The 27,728-nt window shown below is 43.1% G+C and overlaps 1 protein-coding gene across 1 annotated transcript in view; it reads right to left on the reverse strand.

The window, feature by feature from the left end:
• LOC127423836 (dmX-like protein 1) overlaps positions 1-27,728 on the reverse strand; it is a 58,367-nt gene that overhangs the window by 24,472 nt on the left and 6,167 nt on the right. The window contains 22 exon segments of the mRNA XM_051668466.1: positions 556-1,607; positions 3,813-4,056; positions 4,310-4,475; positions 4,567-4,664; positions 6,127-6,296; positions 8,320-8,430; positions 8,502-10,133; positions 11,323-11,547; positions 12,095-12,214; positions 12,297-12,384; positions 13,800-13,886; positions 13,977-14,098; positions 15,418-16,093; positions 21,762-21,945; positions 21,947-22,187; positions 22,560-22,728; positions 25,284-25,485; positions 25,559-25,737; positions 26,009-26,075; positions 26,156-26,279; positions 26,369-26,447; positions 26,529-26,603. Coding sequence (XP_051524426.1) covers positions 556-1,607; positions 3,813-4,056; positions 4,310-4,475; positions 4,567-4,664; positions 6,127-6,296; positions 8,320-8,430; positions 8,502-10,133; positions 11,323-11,547; positions 12,095-12,214; positions 12,297-12,384; positions 13,800-13,886; positions 13,977-14,098; positions 15,418-16,093; positions 21,762-21,945; positions 21,947-22,187; positions 22,560-22,728; positions 25,284-25,485; positions 25,559-25,737; positions 26,009-26,075; positions 26,156-26,279; positions 26,369-26,447; positions 26,529-26,603 — 6,111 coding nt within the window.

Raw genomic sequence — 27,728 nt, forward strand, 5'->3', positions numbered from 1 at the left:
TGTCTGAAATTTTAGTTCATTTTGTAAAAAAACAAGGTTTAAATTACTATATCTCGACAACAGAATATAAACAAAAAAATGATATCATTAGAAAGCTGATAGCTTCCTTTATTTTAGGGCATAAAAATGTGTCTGCTCAAAATTAGATTCTGGGTCAGTCTGACTCAAAATGATGAAGCAGGTAACATTTTGTTTTGGTTAAAAGTGCCTGCTAAATAAATAAATGTAAATGAGTAAATGTCAATAACGTGGAGCACACACATCCACACATGAAACTGGACTAAAATAAAACACGCAGTAACCCACTGACGTAGAGAGTGATGGATGTACTCATGAGATCAGAGACGCATGGAAATACCAGGTGTAACTGTAATGTGTCTTGTCTTTCCACTTGTGATCAGATCACTCGAGACGGGTCTTAATACCAGCTGCAAACATGGCCGAAACAAATATGGGCTGCAACACAATAACTGCAGGATCAAAGGGACAATCCACAAGGAACCAGGAGGACATTCCAGGAAAACACACCTTATAACTGTAACAAGCCCATGTTACCTGCTGAGACTCCTGCAGCAGCAGAATGAGCTCCATCCTAACCGATGCCAGACCTCCTCCATGTGACCCATGCAAACTGCAGTAACTGAGGAAGATGCGCAGTAGCGGCTGGTTCCTCTTCAGCCAGAGTCTGCGTCTGTGCTGGACTTCCCTGCTCTGCAGCTCCAGATCATCTCCAATGCCGTTCTGACCAAGGTCTGCCGAGATGCCTTCAGACAGCTGCTGGAGAAACGGGTTGTACCCGCAGCACCTCTGCAGGGCCGCCACCTCTCGCTCCAGCCAGTGACACAGCTGATGGCGCAGTTTCCCTCCGTCCAGCTCGTAGCCTGTGGAGAGCGTCCGTAACTCTGTGGTGAGGATCTTCAGACAGGAGCTGAACTTCAGCCGAGCGGCGAGGATGTCGTCCGTCAGGGTGAGAGACTCTTCGGTCACATGATCTGTGGAGGTGGACGCTGCGTCAGGAGTCTCTAGAGGGACACTGTTGTTCTCGGGGTGGACGGTCTTCATCGCCAGTCCTGATTCCTCTTCATCAGAGTCGTCTTTTTCACTGTCCCACTTCAGCTCCAGCGACTCATCCTGCAGGTTCACGGAGGGCTGACTACAATCAAAACTCAGTACAGAATCAGACTGACTATGCTCTATGGGTGAAGACAGAAAATCAGACATGGACTCAAAACCATTGAGAACCGGCTGAGACCAGTCTAGAGGTGAGGCCTGATCTTTGTGCTTCTCAAGTTCTTTAGAGCCATTCAATGACAGGGATGAGTTCTCCTGGCCGAGGTGCATCTTTGATTGTTTAACAACTGTTGGCATTTTGGAGAGGACTTCCAAAGCGAGCATGGGACAGCCGGCCTGTAAGTGTGCGTAAGCAGCACTGAAGAACAGTTTTCTCTCGAGGAGGCTGATGGAGTCGCTCATACGGCCCTCTGCCATCAGACCCACTTTAGCTTTATCTGAAGAGCAGAAGTGTCGGCGGAGCAGCAGCGGGTGAGATCTGAGGTATGTGTAGAAGTTAAAGATATCAGGGTAACAGGGAGATGTGGCTGTGCTTCCTGAAACAGAACACACAAAGAACTTCCTTTACACTTAGAAATTCAATTTCATCATTATGGAAACACTTAAGAGGGAAAGAACATAATTTACATTTATTCATTTGGCAGACGCTTTTATCCAAAGCAACTTACAAAAGAGGAAAACATAAGTGAATCATCTTAAGGAGACAGTGGTATGAAAAGTGCTGTATTACAAAGTTTCACTAGCATCAGAATAGCATTCAAAACAGATTAAAATGCAACAAGGAAATGTTTTTTTTTTTAATGACTGGTTAAGTGCTCATGGAAAAGATGTGTTGTTAGTCGTTTTTTGAAGACAAAGTGAGTCAGCTTCATGGATGGAGTTGGGAAGGTCATTCCACCAACGTGGTATGATGAGGCTGAAAGTCCGGGAAAGTGTTTTGGTGCCTCTTTGTGTAGGTACAACAAGGCGACATTCCTTAGCCGACCACAGGCTTCTAGTGGGCGCGTAGCTCTGCAGAAATGATTTTAGTTATGCTGGAGCAGACCCAGTTGACTGTTCTGTATGCCAGCATCAGAGCCTTGAATTTGATACGTGCATCAACCGGCAGCCAGTGAAGAGAGATGAGGAGTGGTGTAATATGTGCTCTCTTTGGTTCATTAAAGACCAGACGTGCTGCTGCATTCTGGATTTGCAGGGGTCTAATTGCGCATGCAGGGAGGCTTGCAATGAGAGCGTTACAGTATTCCAGTCTAGTTATGACAATTGACTGAACAAGCAGTTGTGTGGCATGTTCAGAGAGGAAGGGTCTTATCTTCCTGATATTGTAGAGTGTAAATCTAAATGATCTTGCAGTCTGAGATCGATGGTAACCCCTAGATTTCTGAGCGTTTTGGAAGGTGTTACTGTAGTTGAACCCAGCTGCACGGTGATGTTGTGTTCAACAGCAGGGTTGGCAGGAAAGACGAGGAGCTCAGTCTTGGCTGGGTTAAGTTGCAGGTGGTGTTCCTTCATCCAGGCCGAGATGTCTGCCAGGCAGGCAGAGATTTGAGCAGTCACCGTGGTGTTGTTGGTCTGGAAAGACAAGTAGAGTTGGTGTCATCAGCGTGCCATGTGCCTGAATGATGGGTCCCAGTGATGTTGTGTATATAAAGAAGAGAAGTGGCCCAAGCACTGAGTCCTGAGGTACCCCAGTAAGTAGCTGATGTTATTTGGACACCTCACCTCTCCAGGCTACCTTGAAGGACCAACCTGAGCGATAGGAATTAAACCAGTCAAGCACAGTTCCTGTAATGTCCAGAGTAGAGAGGGTGGATAGTAAGATCTGATGGTTGACTGTGTCGAACAGAATTCTGAACAGAATAAAAAAAAAAAATTCCCACAGGTCTCTTTCACATATTTAGTGTGGTCACACATTTCACAGTATTTGGATCCAAACCGTGGTACATTTGTTTCATCAACATGACAAGTGGCAACTTTTTACCACTGTAAAGCCGCGGTCATACTAGGCTTCAAGCTTGCAAAATTATTGTGGACACCACAACAGTCAGGATACGATGTCATGTTCGAGGGCTTCTAGTTATAAATAATAAATCACATATAATATTACATTCAAAATGTTAATATATCCCATCAACCCACTTACCTGCAACTCTAGAAACACAAAGGTTTGAAATAGTATGTACTCTTTGAATTGAGCCAAAAGTTCAGTGTGTGACGTTTCCATCTTCTCATCCTACAAAGGTCGCCAAACTTGAAATTTGGTACACAGCAGTATGCAAAATTTCTTGCATTTCCAGTCTCCTGCGCTTGTATGCGTTTCATCATTAGTGAATGGAGCTGGAAGTGTAGTGTGACTACGGCTTTACTCAGGTGGCAACACTGAAAAAGGTTGCTTGCTTTAGTTTTTAACCAAATTTCTTGTCCCTTTGGTTTTTCTACTAAAACATAACACACACAGAACAGCACTTGCATCTGTCAGCTGCAGAGGCATTGTAAAGGATGCAAATATGTAAATCAATAGCAGTTCATTTCCACGAATTAGGCTGAACTGCTCCACGACTCCGAACTGTTCTGGAGTCCACAAGAACCAAACTCCAGATTCCCATTTCAGGTGGACTTGCATTTAGTTTGGAAGTTTGGAAAACGGTTTTCACACCAATCCAATGAACCCCACTCTGACGTCAATGAGACTCAGATCTGCACTGCAAGCTCTACTGTGAAAACTTCTTATCATATCTCACCTTGATTGGCCAGCTCTGCATTGGGCTGTTCAAGCAGAGTGTCCAGCGCACTGCTGTAGTCATCTAACACCCAGCAGGCCATGCTGCGTAAGAACGGGTCCTGATGTGCCGGGATCTGATGGTCATGACCAAGAACGTGTCTCTGCAGGATTCTTTTGTAGGTGCGGGATGTGTCAAACTCTGATTCATATAGCCGACAGATGACCAGAGCCAGCTGAAGATCCTGAAGCTTCTCTATACAAACCTGACAATGTTTGGAAGATATGATAAGTCACATATCAAACACTTACACATACAAATCTTATGAGAATGTAACAAGACAACAACTTATATCCACAAATTAAAAAATCTGATTTTCCTTGATCTTTTGAGATGAGAGTTCACCGTACAATGAAAACAAAATTAGAACTAAATTTCAGATTGACACTAAACTGCTGTGTCACAAGGACAAACAAATCAACACATAAGAAATAGTGACAATTATAAAAATGTTTTACTTCAACAGCATCTCTGAGGGATCCGGCCAGCAGAAAGAAAGCAGCAGAATGTTGGAAACGTTGTTTTCCAAGCAACGAGAAGGCGTTTTTCAGCGCTGCCTTCCTCCAACGATCCTCACTGAAGTTATTGCTGAAGAACGCGGTCATCTTCACATTGTGCTGAGACCTTCAACACACACAGAAGATCTCAGTGAACTGAAGTCATGCTGTCAGGTGACACTACAGTATATACCTGTGAATCATGCTTTATCACTCACCTGTACAGTCCCCAAACTACAGCTTTCTTCTTCATGGCAAGATAAAACAAGGCTGCGTCTAATGGATCGTTGTTCTTCTGATAAGAAGCCTTTGCTACCTGGTAGAAGATACAACATCGTTGATTATTAAATAGAATTGTATTTTGTAAGTAAAACAAGCAAGACAGAAAATGAAACTTAACTAACCATATTGGCACAAGTCAAGTGATCAGCCTTTTACTTCCAGAGAGCTATATTAAAGCTGATGTGTATTATTTTTTTGAGACAACTAGAACCACTTTTAGATTTATTTCCCTGAAATGAGCTCAACCAATGGCATGAGTTTGGGGCGGGATTATGTGTTTGTTCAACCAATGGCAGACAGAGGGCAAATTCATAAAGCTGTTAAATATCTGCTGTTTGGTGACGCTAGTGGGGCAGAAATGACACACTTCAGCTCTAAGGGAGCGTTCACACAGGATGCATTCTATGCATTCAAAAACAGCTAGATGGTGCGCAACGAAACAGGTAGTGGTAGTTTCCGGATTATATGTCAGGAAACTTTATACAGTATTGAGGGTAGCTGAACAAGGCCCACAATAAGAGCCTCCTCTGACACTTTAGGGTTAGACAATGACTTCATTAGGGTATATGGCGGAATGACCTGCTCCTCCCACTCGTCATCGTCGCCCCGCATCTAAGGGCCGTTCTTCAGCCAGGCTCACAATGGGAGTGGGCTGGAGAGAGGAGAGGTGCAACTTAATGAGCTTCGTTTGAACAGCGGATGATGAGGCACATCTGATGTCGAATATAGCCTCATCACCACTGTCATTAAAAAGCAGAGAACCCGCCATTCCTGGGGGAGCTGGTTTCTATCTCTTTGTGTGCACACACTGCCATCCTTCGCAGGTCTAGGAGCAGAGCAGGGAGGGTACTGCACCGGAGTTCCGAGGGAGTTGGGTTAGATGAGACGTCAGGGAGTACCGCTCGCGTCACGGCCGACGGGCATGGATGCCGGGCCGCCTTCCCCTCACACTTGCGGCCCTTGGGAAGAGAGGTTGTCACAAAAGCTGCCGCCCCTCGCACCATGGCCCACGGAGGGGAGTGCGCCATGGCCATTGGACCCCGCTCATGTCCTGGACCATTCCTTTAGTCACTTCCCATCCTTCACAAAGCCCCAATCACTACGAGGACGACAGATTCCCCCTTCATTTTGGACATTAATTAACCCATGGACACTTTATTTCCCTTTCTGGACATTTTCTCTTTATTATTATTTCCAATAAATGCCTCTCAGAGGCCTGATGCCCTACCCGCTGTGTCAATCTCTTGCTCACACCACCACAGGTATATCTGGAGAATGGTGCCAATCCAATTGATCATGTTTATGAGAGATGATCTGAGTAAAATTTAGGGTAAGAATGGACAAACTGTGTTGGGGAAGTAGAGAAAAAAAATGGCACAGGAACACACTCTAAATGGCAGAAAGGTGTCTGACAAATCTGGGAAAATTGATAATCGTTGTATTCTGCAAATAAAACAGGTTAGACCATATTATTACAGATATATAATAATTTAAACCTTCTCAATGCATCTGTGAAGTTTTTTGGTGCTCCTCAGCCACCAGCCCACACCCATGGCTCTGAGCTCCGGCCAAGTTGCCTCTCCTTTCTGTAGAGCTGGGAGCATGTTGAGTAACTCTTCTTCTGCCTCAGAGTGAAACGCCCAGGCGTAATGACTGGTGGACAAACCTGGAGACCAGCAGAACCTCAGTTACTGACAGTCTGAAGACCTTTCAAAACCTTCAAAACTCAAATTAACACTAAATGTACTACATGGCCAAAAATACAGACACCCAAACACTCATATGTGCTAGCTGAACATTTAATTTCTCAACCATAGGCTGGGAAGACTTTCCACTTTAGATGCTGAACATGACTTTGGTGATTTGCTCTCATTCAGACACAAGAGCATTAAGTGAGGTAAGACACTAAAGTTGGGTGTTCTGATTCATCTCAAAGACCCCATTCACAACTTACATTAACATGCATATTCGGTATGTCAGGTGTAAATGCAGCCAAGATGATTTGTGACTGGATTGTGATCGGATCACCGAAACCACATTTGGAGGTGGTCAGGAAAGTATTCTAACCACATTCAAAAATGCAAATGTGTTTTTATTATCTGGATAAAACTAGTACGCAAGTAATTCATTCATTGTGTAATGAGGTTTTGCTACATTCGTCCGTTGTTAAAGCGCTGTGTTGCAGGTTCTTATTTTTTTTTTTGTTTATTAGGACACCACTAGGATCTGTCATTCAGGCACATGGCTCTTCCTATCGTTGCTATGCGGGTGACATCTCGTGCTGGACGGTAAAATACCACCTCCTCAACCTATCAAAGATGGAGTTTCTCGTTCTTCCAGCGAGCCCAGCTATACAACATCATTTCAATATTCAGCTAGACTCGTCAACGATTACACCATCCAGGACAGCCAGGATTCTTGGGGTGGTGTCTGACGATCATTTGAACCTCACAGACCACATCGCAAAGATAAGCCTGATAATGCAGATTTGTACAACATTAGGATGATCAGACCATTTCTATCAGAGCATGCTACAAAACTCCTTGTCCAAGCTCTTGTCATATCAAGACTGGACCACTGAAATGCTCTTCTGAGAGGACTTCCTGCATGTACAGTAAAATGTCTGCAATTAATCCAGTGTGTGGTTTCCAACAAGCCCAAGAATGCGCAATCACGCATCTCTTCATCGAACTGCACTGGCTGCCATTAGTTGATCGCGTCCAGTTTAAGGCATAGATGCTAGCTTACAGATTAGCCTCTGGTTCTGTGCCCCATATCTATACTTACTACTTCAAGTCTATGTGCCCTACAGAAGCATGCGATCGGTGGGTGAATGGCACCTTGTGATGCCATCTTACAGAGGCACAAAATCGCTTTCTCTGACATTCATTTCCAGCATTCCTCGCTGGTGGAACGACCTTCCGAAGTCCACCTGAGCAGCTGATTCTCTAACAATTTTCAAGAAACATCTCAAGGCACATCTCTTTTGCGAGCACTTGACCAGTCATACCGATGCACGTCTTCTTTCTTAATAAAAAACAACAATTCTCACTCATTCTTTCACCACCCTCTCACCTCCCTCCCTAATTGTACTTCTCAGAGCAATTTGAAACTTTGTATTGCAGCACTTTTCATGTTATTGCCTTCTTATGATGAATCGCTTTTGCCGTATTCATCATTTTGAAAGTCGCTTTGAATAAAAGCATCTGCTAAATTAATACATGTAAATGTTAGAACACAACAGACACTGCGGTCCTGCGATCTTGTCACTCGATTTAATTAACAATATCCCAAAAATAAATTAATTAGAATACACTTACTGGCCTGTTTTCAGACCACTACTAGCATCCTTTACTATGGAAATGTTTCTAAAGAAGAGAGAGATACCTTTAGTGTTGGAAAGCATCTGAATTATCCATCAATGTTTTTAAAATACAATGTTTCAGTTACCAATGCCTCTGATCTAACATGCAAGTATCATTTTCCATTTTGCGTGAGTAAGTGAAATGGAAACTCTTTCCGATCACAGTGGAGACGCACATGACTGCAAGGTGTAAATGGCTGGAATAGCCAAACCTGTTAATTAAATGTGGGTGTACACACCCTGTTGGCCATGTAGTGTTTCACAGAGGGTGATATTAGCTCAGATACTCAATAACATTTTGCCTTGAACAAGCTTGTGATTGTACCTTGACAGAGGAGCTGAGCTCGATGAGCTGGAGGTAAAGAGGTCAGGAGGAAAGTGTGTAGCCGAACAGCCAGTAGAAACTTCAGCCCACAATCATCCAGAGTCTCTCCACCTATTGAAGAACACCAGATTCAGCACATCGTAACACACCACTACAAACAATCATCAGCAGAGCATACCAACCTTGACCTTTCCCTTGACTCTCTCCAATATCTGTGCTGGTGGAAGCGATGGTGTCAGCCAAAGCCATCAGAGACATCTGCTCCATGCGAGTCAGGCCTGGCAGACTGGAGTGCAGCAGGTGTCCAGATAACACCAGAGCGTGCTCAGAGCCAAAAAACGTGGGGCTGTACTTGGACAGATCAATGACTTTATCATTAGCATCTTCCTCATCGTCACCCAATGGATCCAGGTCATCCACGCAGATGGCTGCGGCCTGGAAGAGCTCGTCATAAGTGTCTGTTCGGCTGGACGTGCAGGTTCCGCGTCCGCTCATACTGTCCGTATGCGCTGTGGGTGCTGTGTCCACATCAGCAGCTAATAGCGCATACAGCGGCAGGGGTGGGATCGAGTCGATCTCAGTGTAGTCTGAGCTCTCACTCTTGCTGAACATCTTTGGGTCTCTGCTGGTGCTTCCGCTGGCGCTAATGGTGAGGGATCTCAGACGACGCTCCAGACCATCGTCCTGCAGAGACACGATTTCTCCAGCGATGCACTTCACCAGGTGCGATAGGATGGCTTTGGCCCGTCTGACCTTCCCGAGATCCATGAGCTCCAGCAGTTGTACCGGATGATACTGAGGTAACGTGGGAAAGAGGTGGTGAGCTGCCTCAAACAAACCGGAATCCTCCATCTCAGCAGGGAGGTCGTACATCGTTCTCTTTCCACTGAGCTTCTGAGACAAACTAGTCATTGACCTGGTGAGTGTCTTTTTAGGCAGATTTTGACTCAGTCCATCCTGTTTCACAGCAGCACTGAGAGATGTCACGCTACTAGTGCGGATGCTGTTCTCACCAGTGGTGACTGTAGGTTTGAGTGGGGCCGGCGGTTGCCACTGAGAGTAGACGTGCATCTCGCAGTCCATCCCGACCACCAGGATGCCATCTCGCACCCAAGACAAAGAGACAGGAATGGGTAGCGAACCCTCGACCGATGACACCAGATCCACCACTCGCAGGAGAACCAGGCGAGAGTAGCAGCGCTCATGGCTGCTGTCGGACAAGCCGAGCTCAGGAGGTTTTCCTGAAAGCATCCCATACATGTATAGTTTGGACCCCAGACCCACAGTTAATATATGAGCGCCATCCTCTCGGGAAACCCAGTCTAAATGCACCTGCTGCTTATTGCCGCCAGCTAAGCAATCATTATCAGCCACCAAACCATCTTTGATACTCGATACCATCAAGCTTCCATCGCAGTAGCTGCTACTCTGGCTACAAGATACGCTAACTTTAAGTGTCTGTTCCAGTATCCACTGAGAGCCGCCCGTGGACTCACACTGGAATATACTCACATGCATGAGAGGCTCACTAGTGCCCCCACGCGCTCTTTCAGCCCTGTGCGCGACCGCTATTCTACTGGTGTGACAGCAGCTGAGAGCCATGAGCTGTCCAGACACACTGAGAGCACTGCTGCTGGGAAGACCCTCTTCCACATACAGAGGCCACTCCTGCCACACGTATGAAGGTTCTCCAGGGGTTTCAGGGTCAAAGACAGAGCTACACCTCCAGAATCTGACCGTAGCGTCTGAACAGGACGTGGCCAGAAGATACGGAGCACGTCCAGCTGGCTGCAATGACGAAGAGCTTAAGTGACCTGTAACAGAAACAGTGTTCTTCAGGTAATCTAAGTTGATTTTGAAGCATTGTACACCACCAGTCAAGTTTGTACACATTTACTCGTTCTTAATTATTACCAGTTTCCACATTTTATATAATAATAATAAAGTTTTTTGACAAATGATATGAGATGACATTCAGTCATTCAGGATTGCTAAATATGCAGGTGTGTTTGACTTTCTTTCTTCAGCAGAACACATTTGAAGAAAAATTGAAAAATATCTCAGCTCAGTAGGTCCTTATAATGCAAGTGAATGGAGATTTCTCTTTTGAAGCTCCAAAAATCACAGACAGTCATCATAAATGTCATCCATATGAGTCCAGAGGTTAAATTAATGACTTCTAAAGGGACACAATCACTTTTGGTGCAATATTCAAGTACTTTTTAACTATAAACCATCACTTCCGGTAAGCAGCGGCATGAGCGTGACATAATCGCATTGGCACGCTAGAACTGACACACGTGCATCACAGCCAGAAGAGCAGCGCTGTTTACAAGTGAGGAGGAGGAACGCTGAACAGAAGCTTCGTTGGTTTTAGTTTAGATCTGTATTTATCCATTTCTTTACTCATAATGGTGTGTTTGTGTGCTTATCCTGGATGTCTCAACCGAGAGGAGAACGTGAGATTACGTCCTTAACATGCCAACGCGAATACATCACACGAGAGACCACCTGAACTCAGCGCTCTCATGAAGCTTACCGGAAGTGATGATTTATAGTTAAAAAGTACTTAAATATTGATATTTTTTCACACCAAAAGCAACTGTGTCGCTTTAGAAGACATTAATTTAACCGCTGGAGTCATATCGACACTGTTTATACTGACTGTCTGTGATTTTTGGAGCTTCAAAAGTCGAATCACCATCCACTTGCATTTTAAGGACCTACTGAGCTGCTCAAATGTGTTCTGCTGAAGAAAGTCATACACACCTGGGATATCATGAGGGTGAGTAAATGATGACAGAATTTTCATTTTTGGGTGAACTGTCCCTTTAATTTCAAGCATTAAAGCATAACCCTTTAGATAAATACTTAAAACATACATTGTGCCAAGTGTGTCACAAACTGAATAGCAGATGTAGTGTATAATAAAGTATACACATCACACAGCACACTACTGTCTTTTTATTGGGATCAAGGGCACAATATGTAGTGTACAGTCACCTGCAGCAGGTGTCATACATATGACTTCAACATCCTCTGGAAGATCGAGCTCCTGACTGAAAACCTTCGTGTTTGTGAGCGTGAGACGGCAGGCACTCTGGAGGTTGGACGTGTTCAGTTTTGATTTCTGGGTGGATGGTGAGCTGAGCATCTCAAAGTTAAACTGTGAACAGTTCACAGGTGATGGAGACACAGTCACTCTCTCTGCAGGACAACGAGCTTTCTCTGAAAGATTAGAAACAAGTCTGTTCAATTGATGGAAACAATGAAATGTTTAAAGTCAACATGAAATCAAATTGGACCCTATTTACTGTCCTAATAAATGTTCCTTATGTGTCTGATTGTGCACAATTCATCATAGATTGTTTTTCCAAATGTTACCTTCATGACAACATATTTTGACATATGGCATACACATTTCATCAAAATATAATGACATGCTCCGCCTCTGAAATGATGTTCCTTTTCTGATGACATCACCTAGACCACGCAGACTTTTGTATAATTTTAACTAGCCAGATAACCATTTGTTTTAGAAAACTTTCACTCAGGTCAGGCTCCATTCTGGAATTAAATGCTACTTATAATGATCCAATCAATTCCTGATGGATACAGTCAAGTCCCACTCCACATTTTTCTCAAAATATTCAGTTTCACATGGAAAGACGTCACATTACAGAAGACAAATGGGTTGTGAATGCCGTTTCATGTTGACTTTATTGGATACATTGTATTATATCATAACTTTTTCCTAATAAAATATTTAACAAACCCATAATAACAGGAACTGTGTCTAGTTGTAGATGCCACATATGCAGCAGTGATCTGCCGTTCTGCGTGATCTCCACCACCACCAGAAAGAACCGAGCAGAGAAGATCGTCCGGCTGGGAACTAAATAAAAAAACAAGAGTTCATAATATCACACAGAAACACAATGAACGCTGTGATATTATCAGAGAGAATTGTTTCCTACCAGACTCCAGAAAACAATCATCTGCTTTCTCACTTCCCAAGATCAGGTCCTCTTCAAACACGTGTAACAGCTGCGTCTCCTTCCCCTGCTGTGAAACAGAGTGTCACACTAGAGCACTTTGGGAAATCACACAAATAATTGCATTTAGATTAAAAGTAGTTCATTCATTTATTCTGGAGTCCTAAACCAACGACGCAATAAAGCAACAAGCACTAAAAGTTCAACCGAGTTTTTGTCCTAATCACATGTGACTGTGACCAGCGATGAGCAACAGGACATTTTATCCGTCGCTTGGTTTCAAATTCTGCAGCATTGCATGGTAGCCCCACCCACTGCAAGCACTTATTGGTCCCACCCCTCATAACTGTACATGTTCCCTTTAAGTGTAGACAGACAAATTGCTTGTCTCTAAGGGTGGGCGATATGACCAAAATCTCATGAGTAATTTTTCATCACGATAAAGTTATATATCTCAAGATAGTATTTTTACTATATTACACATTATGTCATATTTAACTAACATGTGCACTTGCAAACTCAGTGTTGGCGAGAGAGAAAGGCGGGACAGGGGGAGGGCGCAAAGGAGTCGTTTTATAGGGTGGTGCCTAGCCTACACGACAACGGATGCCATTCCGCATGCACTTTTTTGAAGAGAGAAAAAAAAAAACATTTTGAAGAGAGAAAAACAATTTAAGACTTAGGCTCAGGAAGGAACTGAGACACTTTTTTTTTTTCACCGTAATTAAGTTTTTTCCACCTTGTGGTTCAGGGATCCGTAATTATTATTATTATTATTATTATTATTATTATTATAAACTTTCCGCAAGAAACTCGAGATATTTTCAAACCAATGCAATGAAGAAATTACATAATTTATAATAAATACCCAAATAAAATAAAAAACACGTCTTGCAGAAAATACATTTAAAATATATTTATAAACACTTCTTACAAAAAACAAAAAAACCATAGCGGAGTGCATCTTTTGGATTTCACAATTATTCGAGCAATTATGAGAGATTATTGTCGCACAACACAGTTTGCTGATTACATTTTTCTGCTCTGTCTGTTTTTGTGAACCAACACCACAGATGATGCACCTGTTTTAATAACAAGCTCCTCTTCATTTTCTTGACTTTATCAAATGATGGAGAAGTACAGATAAGCAGTGTGGTCAAGCGCACTTTCGTTCAGGTGTCTGGATCACAGTGACACTGTCCCGGCAGAGTGTGTCAGATCACGGTGGACTGCTGCATCCTCCGCTATATAGGCTACAGTATACAACGCTCAGAATCGGCCCACAAAATATTATGCATGCCAATTGCATTCAGCAACGAAGCCCTGCATGATATAGCAAAATCTCAAATGACTGACACATTATATTGTCACCACGATATTTTTCTTCATATCGCCCGGCCCTACTTGTCTCTGTAATCTCATCATCTCATCACGTCTGGTTAGGACACAGTGTCATGGTGCACGTGCTGTGGATGTTATACGTACAAAGTCAGTGATGGCGTCCAGCTCAATGATGCAGCCTGGTCTGGCCGTAGATTGTTGACTGATGATATTAAACACTTCAACATATTTCTGGGAAATAAGACATGATACACATGTATAATTCTTCTATTTGAAATGTTTATCTAAAACCTGCTTGAACTGAATGTGGATGTGTCTTACAGAGATGTCCGGGTTAGAAAGTTCACTCAGCAGTTTTTTGGCTTCAATAACAGCCTGATAGAGTCTGAGCGAGTGCCCGTCACTGGCGATGAAACAGGCACTGGGTGAGTTTCCATACACACCTGAGGGAAAGATATGAATTAGGAACAGAGCTTCAGTAACGTCCCATCAGCTTCAAACACATCAACAGGAATTACATGTTAGTGTTCACCAATGAAACTTTAAACAATGCACAGTAAATATTCATGAAAGCTGAACACACATTTATGAATATTCTATGCAGCTGAGACCGTTTACTCGCTCGTTCGTTACAGGACCTGCAGACAGGATCTTCTGAAAATATCACAAATAATCTGCATGCACATGAGTTGCTCTCTCTTTTATTAACTGAAGACTGCAAGGCTGAACTAGTCAAAATTCTAGAATAAACCAGAGGTTTCCACTGAGCATTTTGTTTGAAAAATAATATTACAATTACAGCAGCTGTAATAAACTAATCGTGAAAACCGTTCATTACAGCACTGCACTCCGTTTATGTTTACACCCGTCACATCAAAAAAATGTTTGTCGAACTAGTATTCTAGTATTGTTGCATTGCTCACTTTGTGTATGATTAATTTAAAATTTTAATCCACTTTTTTTCATGCAATAAAGTCATTCAGAAACACAGCTCTCAGCGTGTTAGAGAATAAGGCATGAAGATGCCCCCACACAATTATTAATCGAAATTAATCATCGCAATTAGCATATATGCACTTGACCATCTACTCATAATAATAAAATAAATAAAATGAAAACATTCTTGTTGCACTCTAATCTCAGTCTTGGCTAGTACTTTTCTGATGCAACTGAAACTTTGTTTCATGTTACGGTCTCCTTCAGATGAATCGCTTCGGTTGTATCCTTCCTCTTTTTATAAGTTGCTTTGGATTGTAAAAAGAATAAATCGTCAATTATGATTTTTGAAAAATCTCAAAGTGACACTTAAAGGGATAGTTAACCCAAAAATGATCATTCCCTCATCATTTATTCACCATAATGTTGTCTCACAAACAAAGATATCTTGAAGGATGTATTACGCATTTCTGTTCATAAAGTGTCAACGGGGTCCATGATGGACATAGTCAAAATTTGTTATAATTAAGGACTTTAATTTTGGTCAGTTTCTCATCCAAAGTGATCATATCATTTCAGAAAACATGGATTAAAACACATGAGTCAGTTTCTGCTGCCTTTATGTCCTTTTTGTAAGGTGGAAGTGTTGGGCCCCACTGACTTTCAGTGTATGGACAAAAACACCACATTCATCTTTGTTTATGTTTCACAGAAGAAAGAAAGTCATACGTGTTTGAGACATAACGAGGTTGAGGAAATGAGAGAATTATAATTTTTGGGAGAAATATTCCTTTAATGGCGGTATGTTTCTGAGGCCCGTGCTCACCGAGGCAGTTGCTGGGGATGAGTGTGGGCAGCCAGGCCACATTAGAGAACGCCGACGTGTGCAAAGAGTTGATCCGGGCGAGTTCTGACACCCCGCCTGAGAACGACAGCGGCCCGACCGGATCCACCCGCCACAGGATCAGCTCGCTATAGATCGCGTTAGGGTCCTGAGAGACACCGCCAGACGACACTCTGCTCCTGCGAGATGAGGCAGTAATGCCAGGCGAGTGGGTGAGGGCAGCGCCCCCGTCGGGTGTCCTCAGGGCATTGTGGTGTGACGTGGTGAGCAGCAACGGCAGCAAAGAGTGACAAGCCAGGTCGTTCAGGTGAAAGCGGTGCCCACAGTATCGTGACTTATGAGACACACTGAGCACCATGGAGAAGGCGGAGTCTTCAGCAAAGCTGACAGTCCATTGGTTGAGGGAGCCGTCATTGTGTTTGGAGATCATCAGGACGTTCGGGGTGAAGATGCGGAGACGCAGGCTGTTAGCAGCAGGTTTAATCTGACTCAAGCCGATCAGAGTAGAGGAGGAGTGGGGCACGCCTGCGGGTCGCTGACGCCCATGCTGCATCGCCAGCTCCACGTTTCTGTTGCAAGCATACATCACTACGCTACGGCTCAGAGAGTTGGCATCTCCGGTGGGGAACGCCACGGGAATCCGAGACACAAAGGAAACCTGGAAAAGAGAATGAGCCCATTTAACAGAGACGCCCCCCATCATCACAGCGTCAACAAAATAATAATAATGTACCATTTAATGATTTGACAGACGCTTTTATGAAAAGCATTATTTCATAATTTAATGAAAGCATAACTGCATTTCCCGAAGGGAATATGAGTGTTTGTGCAGCAGCAGTAGAACAGTGTTAAATATTAGGTTTTAGTCTTTGATTCTGTGTAAATTAAATGCGTTGTCATGACACTCAGCACGCAACTTGCTTTCTGTCAGCTACAGACGAGAATCAACATGTAGTCTAAATGTGGTTATAGGTGGAAGACCAATCTGAATTTAATTTGCAAATAGATGTAAGAAATACAGGGTCCCCACTCTATTTAACTAGAGAATTTCCAAGAGTTTGAGAAGTTCTCCAGTCGTCTGTGACTTAGCACGAACCCTAACCTAACCCATTTTGATTCAGACTGATTCGCTATTACATTTTTGTGAACTATTTTTGTGAACCAATTTAGACCAATTAACTGAAAATAACCAATTCAAAAGAAGGATTTACCCACAAACCGGATATCACTATTACTAGCGAGCAAGTTCTACTGTACACAAACTCGACAGTAATAAGTCATTTTACAACAGAGCGTAACTACAAAAAATATAGTTCCTGTACTGTTAAGATTTGTATCACGCCTGGAAAATACGAATATAAATACATTTAAAATTCCCTGATATTTCCAGGTTTTCCATGCCATGGAAAAAAGGCTAATCACAACTCAGTATACAAATTTTACAATGCCATTATCGCTGTTGGTTATGCAAGGAATAATTGACGATGAACCATTGAATTACTAAAGCAGGGGTACTCAATAGGTGGACTCCGGTCCAGATCCAGACCAAAGAACAATTCAGTCTGGACCAAGATCTAAATCTTTGTGCTAGTTATCTGACACCTGGCTAAGTACTTGTGTAAGCATATGTGTATAGGTGTGCGGAGTGGGAATAAAGCATGTCCAGCTCTACGCACTTATTCCCTAGCGCTGAACGCACTTTATTCATGTGCGTTGCCTCTCTCCCCGCTACAGAGACGCCACATAAAGCCTGAATTACTGTATGTAGTTGCAGGCGTGGTTATTTTAACAACAGTAGCGGAAACACCACTACAGATACGGGCATCTATCCCTTAAACACACTGCAGAAAACAAACATTAAGCAAAGTGAAATATCTTCATCTGTCTGATGTGTGATTCAGACAGTTCAGCTCAGACAGGTTTGTGTCAGGACATGTTAACGTGCCGCCTTTGGACTATAATGTTGTTCTGTCTAAATTTAGCTTTATTAATCAGCATGTTATGAGCCTTTCATAATAAACAAACAGATTTTTTTGGTCTAATTTTGTGAAAATTAATCAGAGATGTCATCATGGCATGGGTGGCAAGGAAAGCCTATTTATACTTTTGACCGTCTCTGGGTCCCCAATGTCTTCTGAAGAGACTATTTTAACTGTTTAGAATTTATTTTTTTTATTTTTTACAAAGTACTATAGCTGCCAATGTGGCAAGTTATAAAAACTATTCAAAAATATATATTATATAATTTCACAGCCATATGACACCATGTAAGCTATGTATTATTATCCGGACCTTTGCTGGGAAGGAAATGTAGAGACCGGACCTCTTGGAACTTTGAGTACCCCTGTGTGACAAGGAGGAGGGTGTGGACGGGACATGATGGAGCACGGCCGGCACTGAATAAGATCATCAGCTGGAGAGCGAGATAAAGGGGTGGCCGGACACACCGGTTCAAGAGAGTGCATGCAGCCATGTTGCACGTTTGTTTACGTTGGTTTTAAGTTTACCATCAAAGTTTACGTTTACTCTTCAGCCGGTTTCCGCCTCCTCCTTGCCCATCCTTTAACTGTTACAGTGGAACCGAAACCCGGGAGGGAGGAGGGATGCGCTGTTGTGGAGTCCTCACTATTGCCATCTGCCAGGGGAGCAGCCACGGCCGTCTGTCTGAGGATGGAGGGGTCGCTACTGGCCGTCGAGAGCTGGTGGAACCGTGGCCATCCACCAGAGGGCAGTGGAGCAGTTGAGGACCAGGCAACAGTGCTTCCGGGGGCCGGCGAGCAAGTTCCCCTCTCTCTCTCTCTCTCTCTCTCTCTCTCTCTCGCCCTTTCCTCTCCCCACGCCTCCCCTCATCTCTCCCTCCAGGTTCACAGGAGGCGGTGTGGGGCACCGGCTGACAGAACGGCCGGAAGGGCAGTGTCTCGCCAGACCAGTGGCGCCCCAACCTGAATCAGGTGGGGGAGGAGTGTGACGAGGAGGAGGGCGTGGCCAGACCGTGATGGAGCACACTGAATCAGCTTATAAGTGGGAGAGCGAGATAAAGGGGCGGCCGGAGACGCCGGTTCGAGAGAGAGAGATGCACGCGGCCGCGCTGCACATTTGTTTATGTTGTTTTTTTTACTGTAAAAGTTTGTTTACTGTTCAGCCGGTTCCCACCTCCACCTTGCCCGTCCTTTAACTGTTACACCCTGTAGTAAATGATAATGTACAGTCAGCCGGTTGTTATCGCACAATAAACCCCTAAAGGTGATCAGGACCCGATGCGAAGCAGAGTCAGTGGTGGAGACTCTTATCATCCTGAAGGGGTTTATTGAGCGATAACAACCGGCTGACCGTACATTATCCCGCTTATTACACTGCTACTAATCAAATAAATAAATTCACGGACAGAAAATATTGATTTGTGTTGAAATGATGCAATTATGTGAGAAGAAAGAAATTGCTGAACAGCTGGAATCCACCTCCGGTTTGTGTCCGAGTTCTGTTGGTGTTTATTTTGTGAAAATGACCGTCTGACTCCTCATTATTCAGCTTATTACAAGACTACTTGCCAAATAAACAAATAAATGCACATGAAACATTGATATGAGTTTAAATTATTTTATTAGCTCACTTGTAGAAATCGTACAGTGATCCGAGAAGAGACGACCCGCAGAATGTCTTCATCTCTGGATGTGCGGTTGTTACAGAGCAATTTCTGACCGCTGGATGTCACCATTGACCAATCAGAATCCAGTATTCCAAAGAGCCGTGTAATAATTGAAAAATAATGCACACCCGAAGTGGTAATGCTGTGTTACACCTTGAGTGTGCATTATTTTTTAATTATTCAACATAGTCAATCACTATGTTTATATATACACACCAATACTCTGATTATTGCAATAAATTTGTTTGGAAAAATTTGTCAGTCTTTTTGAATGATTCATTAAAAGAACCAGTTAATAAGAGTCATTTCTGACTACACTGGATGCACTGTCTGTTTTGATTCACTAAAAAGAATCAGTTCATAAGAGTCATCTGTTTGTCAGATTACACTGGTTGCTCTGTCTGTATACTGAACTGCGTGAACTAGCATCGGAGCCTTGCGCTGCTGTTCATCAATTATTGGAGTAGAAAGGTAGTGTGCGTGTGCGTGTAGTTGTGTGTGTGAGCCAGACAAAGACAGAAACTGAGAGAGATCACGTGTGGGATTACCTGTGTTTGCTGCGGCTCTCGTCAGGAATAACATCGCTTCAAATTGCCAAGCTGTACGTTTAAGTAAACTTCTCAGCAGCAGCGAGGGTCACCATTCTTGTACATCGCTTTTCTATTGCTAAACAACTACTTTACAATCCCACTGAGTCACGGGGGTGCGCTGACTTTGCTCCCGAGAGAGTTAGTGTGAGAGCCAAAGAGAGGACGGGGAGCGCGAGGGTGCTTTCCACTACGGGAGGCCACTTAGGACATTTTAAAATTTATTTCAGATAATATAGAAACTGTTGTATTGATCAAGTCGCGGGGGTGCGGCTCTGTTTGTTGGTCACGACTCGAGTCTCTATGTGTGTGCATGCACATGTGTGTCAGAGTAAGTGTGGTTGAGATGAGAGAAAGAGTGCAAGGGCGCTTTTCAACCGAAATGTATCAAAATTTAGGTTACTATAGACATTGTCATTCTTAACCGATTTACTTTAACCAATGTCTTTGTTTTATATACTGTGATACGTAGGACATTTGTTTGTACACATAACAGACGTAAACGCATTCACTTATAGCTTAAAACATCTTTATTACTACATTATGCAAACAGAAGCTTTTCAAATGTGCAAATAACTGCAATCGAGTCAGAGCAAAACGGTGAGAAAAACAAACTACACACAAAATAAACAATGTACAAACAACATACATGATACACATGGACAGAAAATCCTTTATGTTCTTGTAGCCTTGCTTGATTTTCAATGTACATAGTTTAATGTCATTAAGCCTAAGACGTTCAGATATTTGTACACCTCATTTCTGGTCAGCATTTTAAAATCTAAAGCTTATTTTTTAAAGCTTACCTAAAGCTCACTCCTCATATCCTGCACAGCAGCGTCTGTCCATCTATCCATTTCGATTTGAAAAACCTAATAGCAACAAAGCTTTAGCGAAGCTTACTAACCTGGCATTTTTCTGTATCAGCTGCAAGACATAGCACGTATGGAGGCCCACGCCATCCACCGCAGCATTTACGCACGACTCACCACACGCCCCACCGAGAACGAACCACATTATAGCGACCACGAGGAGGTTACCCCATGTGACTCTACCCTCCCTAGCAACCGGGCCAATTTGGTTGCTTAACAGACCTGGCTGGAGTCACTCAGCACACCCTGGGATTCGAACTCATGACTCCAGGTGTGATAGCCAGCATCTTTACCAATGAGCTACCCAGGCCCCCCAATGATGCATCTTTCTTGACCAACGAGAAGCCCCAGCTGTTCTGACTCCACCCAAATAGTTCTACTTTCAAAGTAAAGTACTTCCTCATGAGCAGGTACAAAAAAGGGTCACAGTTTTGTTCAGGTTTTGGTTCTATGTTGAACTAGTTATTGTGGTGGAAAAACTAAACAATTAAACTATAAACAATTAATGAACATGCACCTGTGGAACGGTCGTTAAGACACTAACAGCTTACAGATGGTAGGCAATTAAGGTCACAGTTATAAAAACGTAGGACACTAAAGAGACCTTTCTACTGACTCTGAAATACACCAAAGAAAGATGCTCAGGGTCCCTGCTCATCTGCGTGAACGTGCCTTAGGCATGCTGTATGGAGGCATGAGGACTGCAGATGTGGCCAGGGCAATAAATTGCAGTGTCTGTACTGTGAGACGCCTAAGACAGCACTACAGGGAGACAGGAAGTACAGCTGATCGTCCTCGCAGTGGCAGACCATGTGTAACAACACCTGCACAGGATCGGTACATCCGAATATCACACCTGCGGGACAGGTACAGGATGGCAACAACAACTGCCCGAGTTACACCAGGAACGTTCAGACTGTCCGCAATATGCTGAGAGAGGCTGGACTGAGGGCTTGTAGGCCTGTTGTAAAGCAGGTCCTTACCAGACATCACCGACAACAACGTCACCTATGGGCACAAACCCACCTTCACTGGACCAGACAGGACTGGCAAAAAGTGCTCTTCACTGACGAGTCGTAGTTTTGTCTCACCAGGGGTGATGGTCGGACTTGCGTTTATCGTCGAAGGAATGAGCGTTACGCCGAGGCCTGTACTCTGGAGTTTACGTTAACCTGAACTAGGAAAAGTTCCTGCAGTGGAAAAGCGCCTTGTGTTCTGTACCTGCGCCTGGCGGAACATTCCGGGCTGATATTCATCTAACCAGTCGACGTGCCACACCAGCAGTGATCCGTCCATCGGGTGGATGCTGAAGACCATGTCAGCTGCTCTGTTCCAGTCACTCAGCAGCACGCTGACCTGATGATCTACAGCTGCTTCATCAACATCTGTGGAGAACAAAGATGTTTGTTATTTTTGACGCATGTGAATCATCAGACGCCGTTACATCAGCGTACAGGTGTGTGGAGTGTTTACCGTTCTCGATAGTGTCGCTCTGCTCTGCACTGCTCCTCATCAGCTGTAGAAACACCTCCATACTCAGCGTCAGGTGCAGCTCTTTGTTGTTGAGCCAGTGAACAGTGAACGAACCGCCCGGTTCCTCCTCATCACAGCCGCTCATAGAGGAGATGGAGGGGAGCAGAGGAATATCTGCACACAAACATTCCTGTTACATTCACTGCAAAAGGAATAATTAGCCCAAAAATGACCTTTTGATGACACTAGTTGCACAGACATTTCACACTAAATCATGGCCATTTTATTTGAGGGTTCACTATTCCTTCATGCACAAGTTCATACAGTAAAAATGTTCTGTTAATTCATAATTAGTCATACTAGGCACTTTTTAATTGACACAAAAAAAAGAAAGAAAGATGCTTCAGTCCAGCTGACAGTGAGTTAACAATTTAAACAGTTTCTCACATGATCTCCAGAGTTATAATGACAACTCAGTTATCTCAGACAATAACATTGCTCATTAGTGAACACTGAATAGTGAAGGTCATGTGACGTCTGTGTTACCTGTGGCTGGGTTGATGCTGGCAGCGATGTGGAAATGGCAGAGCGAGTTGGCGTGCAGGATGTTGGCGCGGTGTGTGTAGTGTTTGTTCTGTTGTTGGGGCAGAGGTCCTGTATATGACAGCTGAGACAAACACCTCACCTCCTCTCTCCACGAGTGCTTCAGATTCAACTGTCAGCAAACACAAAGTGATTGCTCACAAATCATCTTCATGTGTTCAACTGCTTTACTTCAGGACACAGGTTATACACGGACAAAGTGGCGAAATCAGGGCCTGTTCACATTCTGACAAATAGATTTCAATTACTTTTCCATGACCAAACTTCCAGAACTCAACCTCAGCTGCAATGTTTCTACCATTTATGACAAATCAAATTCAGCACTGTTTGTATGTAACAGTCAAAACATACGCCTTATCCTCTAAAAATATGACATCATGTTTGCAACAAGGTTTGTTTTTTTTACCTGCAAACAAATGTTCATCAGCACTCATCTGTTGGATGTCTTCAAATTTTTGGAAGCCCTCTTATTTAGACCACCTGACCTTTTTAGTACACAATATGGTTTAAATTGTACGACCGTAGGGCTAAACCCCATAAATTGCTGATTATTTCCTTTGATATTGTAATTGTGATTAAATTAATTTAAATATTTATTTTGGGGTGGATCAAACGCATGCCATATTTTTTTGTAGGCTGCATATCCAAAACAAGCCGAGAACTGTTCCTGAATTTACAGCTTTTTTAGTTTTTTCACAGTCAACTTCACACTGGCCCTCTTACAAGCACTAAAAACAAAGCTGTTATTCAGATTTTTAATACACTCACCGAGCACACTTTATTACACAACAGTCTCTAGAATTTACTCAGAATGGTGCCCAAAACAGCCAGTGAGCGGCAGTTCTGTGGACGGAAACACCTTGTTGATGACAGAGGTCAACAGAGAACGGCCAGACTGGTTCAAGCTGACAGAAAGTCTACGGTAACTCAGATAACCACTCTGTAGAATTGTAGTGAGCAGAATATCATCTCAGAATGCACAACACATTGAACCTTGAGGCGGATGTGCTACAACAGCAGAAGACCACGTTGAGCACTTTATTAGGACCATAGTGTTCCTCATAAAGTGCTTGGTGACTGTAAATTATACACAAAAGTGAGCAACAGTCATGTCTGTAATCGGTTGCAAGGCTCAACCACAGCAAAAACACGTTAAATAAAAAATTAAATAAACATTTACGTGGGGCCTGGGTAGCTCAGTGGTAAAATACACTGGCTATCACCCCTGGAGTTCGCTAGTTCGAATCCCAGGGTGTGCTGAGTGACTCCAGCCAGGTCTATTAAGCAACCAAATTGTCCCGGTTGCTAGGGAGGGTAAGTCACATGGGGTAACCTCCTCGTGGTCACTATAATGTGGTTCGCGGTGAGTTGTGCGTGGATGCCGCAGAAAATAGCGAAGCCTCCACATGCGCTATGTCTCCTCGGTAACATGCTCAACAAGTCACGTGATAAGATGCGCGGACTGACGGTCTCAGATGCGGAGGCAACTGAGATTCGTCCTCCGCCACCTGGATTGAGGCGAATCCCCACACCACCATGAGGAAAAAGGGTAAAAAATCCCAAAAAATTAAAATTACAATAAAAAAACAACAAAAAAAAACATTTAGATAGCATGAGTAAAACTACACACACTGCTATAATTCACATTTTTCACGATTAGTTAATTTTGGCACCTGTTATTGTAATCTGGATAATGTTTTCGATTCATTGTGCAGACCTAACGACCTGGCAGCTCTTGCAATGCCAGTAACCTAACGTATGATACACGCAGTAACGATAGGGATTTGCCGATTATTTGATTCAACAGATTTTGCCGTGACACGATTTATATTCCGATGCACTTATTTTGCAGAAAATTATTTATTAAAAATTCTCTGAGTTTGTAACTTGTTTTCCCATGACATCTCCAGGCCTGGAAAACACAATTTCTAAATTCCATGATTTTTCCTGGATTTCTATGAACGCTGCAAAATTGTAATGCAACGTCGAACTATATAGACACAACAATATGCAAAATTATTAACAGGATATAGGATGAATAAGCAGACTGACAATTTTGTGAACACATGCACAAAAGCAGAAGTGAGTTTGAGTGTTCAGTTTTAAAATTTCTCATGAATTCCAATGGTTTCATGCTCTCGGCAGCAAATAATTAACGAAACACATTGTTACACAATCCTTGTTTTTCCTTTAGTGTAGTCTGTGTGGTATTTTCTTTGACCCAGTGTAGTTTTAAGGTTTTTGAGAGTGAGTTCATGTCACAAACCTTGTCCATGTTGACATCTGTCCTAATTTTAATGCCCTTCTACCAAGAAATACATGAATTTGTGCTAAAATACTGTACAGTTTAAACTGGATGCACAACCTCTGACATCAACAACAAAAGATACTGGAAGTGTTTTCTCCTCCTCTTTAAAAATCTATAAGTCTTTATATTTTACTATTCTAACGAAACACAAATGTATAATTAGTTGCATTTTATTATTTGTATTTAGCATTGTTTTGACACTCAGAACATACCAGTTGAGAAGCTCTGCTTTATTGTATTTATGATGTGCTGAATAACACAAGTCTATAAACACCACATTAAACACATAAGACACATTCATCAGATTCATGGTTGTGTATTTCTGAGAGTATATTTCAATGCTCTCTTCTGTATCTCACCTCCAGTGGGTTCTGGTTCTGGTTCTTGCTGTTGCTGGAGGACTTCTTCTTGATGTTTGGTTTGAGGACGTCACTACTAATGTTCTCGTTTTGATTGTGTCTGACTCCAGACAGCAGACAGTCGCTAGGCAACACTGTTTCAGCCCACAGTCGACACACACTGTCTTTGCAGCAGGTGAGCAGGACGTTACACACCGCACCTCTGGACGAGAAACACACAGAGGTCAGTGAACACGTCACACTTCTGCAAGAGCGTCTCTCACACCTGAACTCACCTGGGCAGGTACTTGCTGATGTTTCTCCAGGAGAAGCCGGTGACGGAGCGAGGGTGAGCCAGGTAAATGAACAAGAAGTTGATCTCTGACACGGAGCCCAGGTCGAGAGGGGTGAACAGTCTGGTGACGTCCACCTGCCATTTACTGGTGCTGTACCACACCTTCACCAGACAGTCATCCTGAAACAAGACAATCCATCAAACTGATCTTACTTCAATGCCGAACATTACACATGCTCAATGTCTGTATGGAAAGTGGACCAGTCATAACTAAACTGGACCAACATGCGATCTGACTCCACTTCCAGTGCCAGAGACAGTGTGAATGCAAAGAGAACTGGGTTCTTTCTCACTCAATTCACTTTCTGGACTTTTAAGTGGTCTGAGTTTGGTTCTTTTAAAGAGAACTCCAGTGTGAAACGCTCGTTAGTGAGCATGAACCAACACACACCTGTCCTGCAGTCGCGAAAAACTCTCCTTCTGGTGAGAACTTGATGAAGTGAATCGGAGCAGCAGTCCTGTAATGAGAATGAGAGAGATTTGACTGGAGTATGTGACGTGTAACCAGTGAAATTCAGTGTGATCAATGAAGACTCACTTGCAGTGCCAGATGCATCTCCAGGAGCTCTGCACATCAGTCTGTGTTTCATCTGCAGAATTTGCACTAACATGCACGATACACCACAGCTGCAGACACGCCGAGCCCGTCAGCAGACACGTACCTACAGACAGAATTACAGGAGACAGGTGAGAGGAGTATCTCACACAGAAGGAGTCAAACACTGTTCTACTGGCACAGGTGATGACGTACCGCTGGGGTGCCACGCCAGGATGTGAGCTACCGACTGCAACACAAACTGCCCGCTCTTCTGCCACTGATAGTTCAGTTTCTGATGAGCACAACAATCACAAAACATCACAAAAGAACTGTATATTTAAAAAAAAAAAAATGTTGTGCTTAAGAAACTCACTTGTTGTGCTTTTCCTTGTGGACTGACCTCCACTGGCTCAAACACACAGATAATGTTTCCGTAAGATGCTGCAATCTGTTTGAGTCAAAAGATTTAGACATTGAAGCGCTAGATCTAATGAGAAGTTTACTCCTGTTCAGTTAATTGTCAAACTATCACTAAGCTTGAGGTAACGTTCATTTATCTAACTGTAACAACACCGACAGATCATATTATATGCTGTCTGTCAATGTAACAAATAAACAAGTGTTTCTGGGCTGTTGTGGAAACGTTCCCATTGAAAAGGATGCTGATATTTTAACTGAACAATCCCACAGTAATGCGAGCTTTAGTGTCTCAAAGCTTTTGTAGTGAGGAGGAAGTTTAGATCTCCAAAAACAAAACAAGTGTAGTTTATCGGTGCATTGATTTCAGGCATACACCTTACATTTGTTAAGGGTGCAATGGTTTTGTTTTTATGGATTAATACAGTCTCAGACTTGTCAGTCATTCATGATTTTAGTTCTTAAATCTTCAACATTTTGCACACACGGAGTGGACTATAAATTGTCATTTTTACAATCCTCCATTATAAAGACCATTTCAAATCTACATACACAAAGGGGAATGGCATACGTCTATATAGCTGTGGAGGACATGAAAAGAAGACAGATAAAAATAAAAGTTTAGACTCCAAAATGTAAAGGAATATTCTAGATTCCATATAAGTTAGTCCTGGCTCTGCGTCCGAATATCCATACTTCCCTACTATATAGTATGCCAAAAACAGTATGCCAATGGAGTAGTATGTCTGAATCATCAGTATTCATAAAACAGTAAGCGAGAAATACCCGGATGACCTACTATTTCCGGTGAGATTCAGAATGTCTGGATCCACTGGACACTTTACTATCCCATAATCCCTCGGGAGCGGAGGCGCCGTCACGTTCAAAATGCTGGATTTAAAAGAATGGTGGTGAATTGCGAGTCAGACGGCTCTTCTCAACTGTAAGTGTTACATATATCAAGATAATTATTCCTTGTGCTTAAATGGTGCTTGTTAAACAAAACCAGAGCAGATACTGTAGTTTTCGCAGTTGTTGTTCTTGCATCATACATGCAGGTCACGAGACAATGTCCACGTCCCCGTATGAAGTATGTCCGAAATCTATTCATACTACTCGCATGTATACCTAAAAGAACGTACTGTTTTGCTGGCAG

This window comes from Myxocyprinus asiaticus, chromosome 33 (assembly GCF_019703515.2).
Source record: "Myxocyprinus asiaticus isolate MX2 ecotype Aquarium Trade chromosome 33, UBuf_Myxa_2, whole genome shotgun sequence".
NCBI lineage: Eukaryota > Metazoa > Chordata > Actinopteri > Cypriniformes > Catostomidae > Myxocyprinus > Myxocyprinus asiaticus.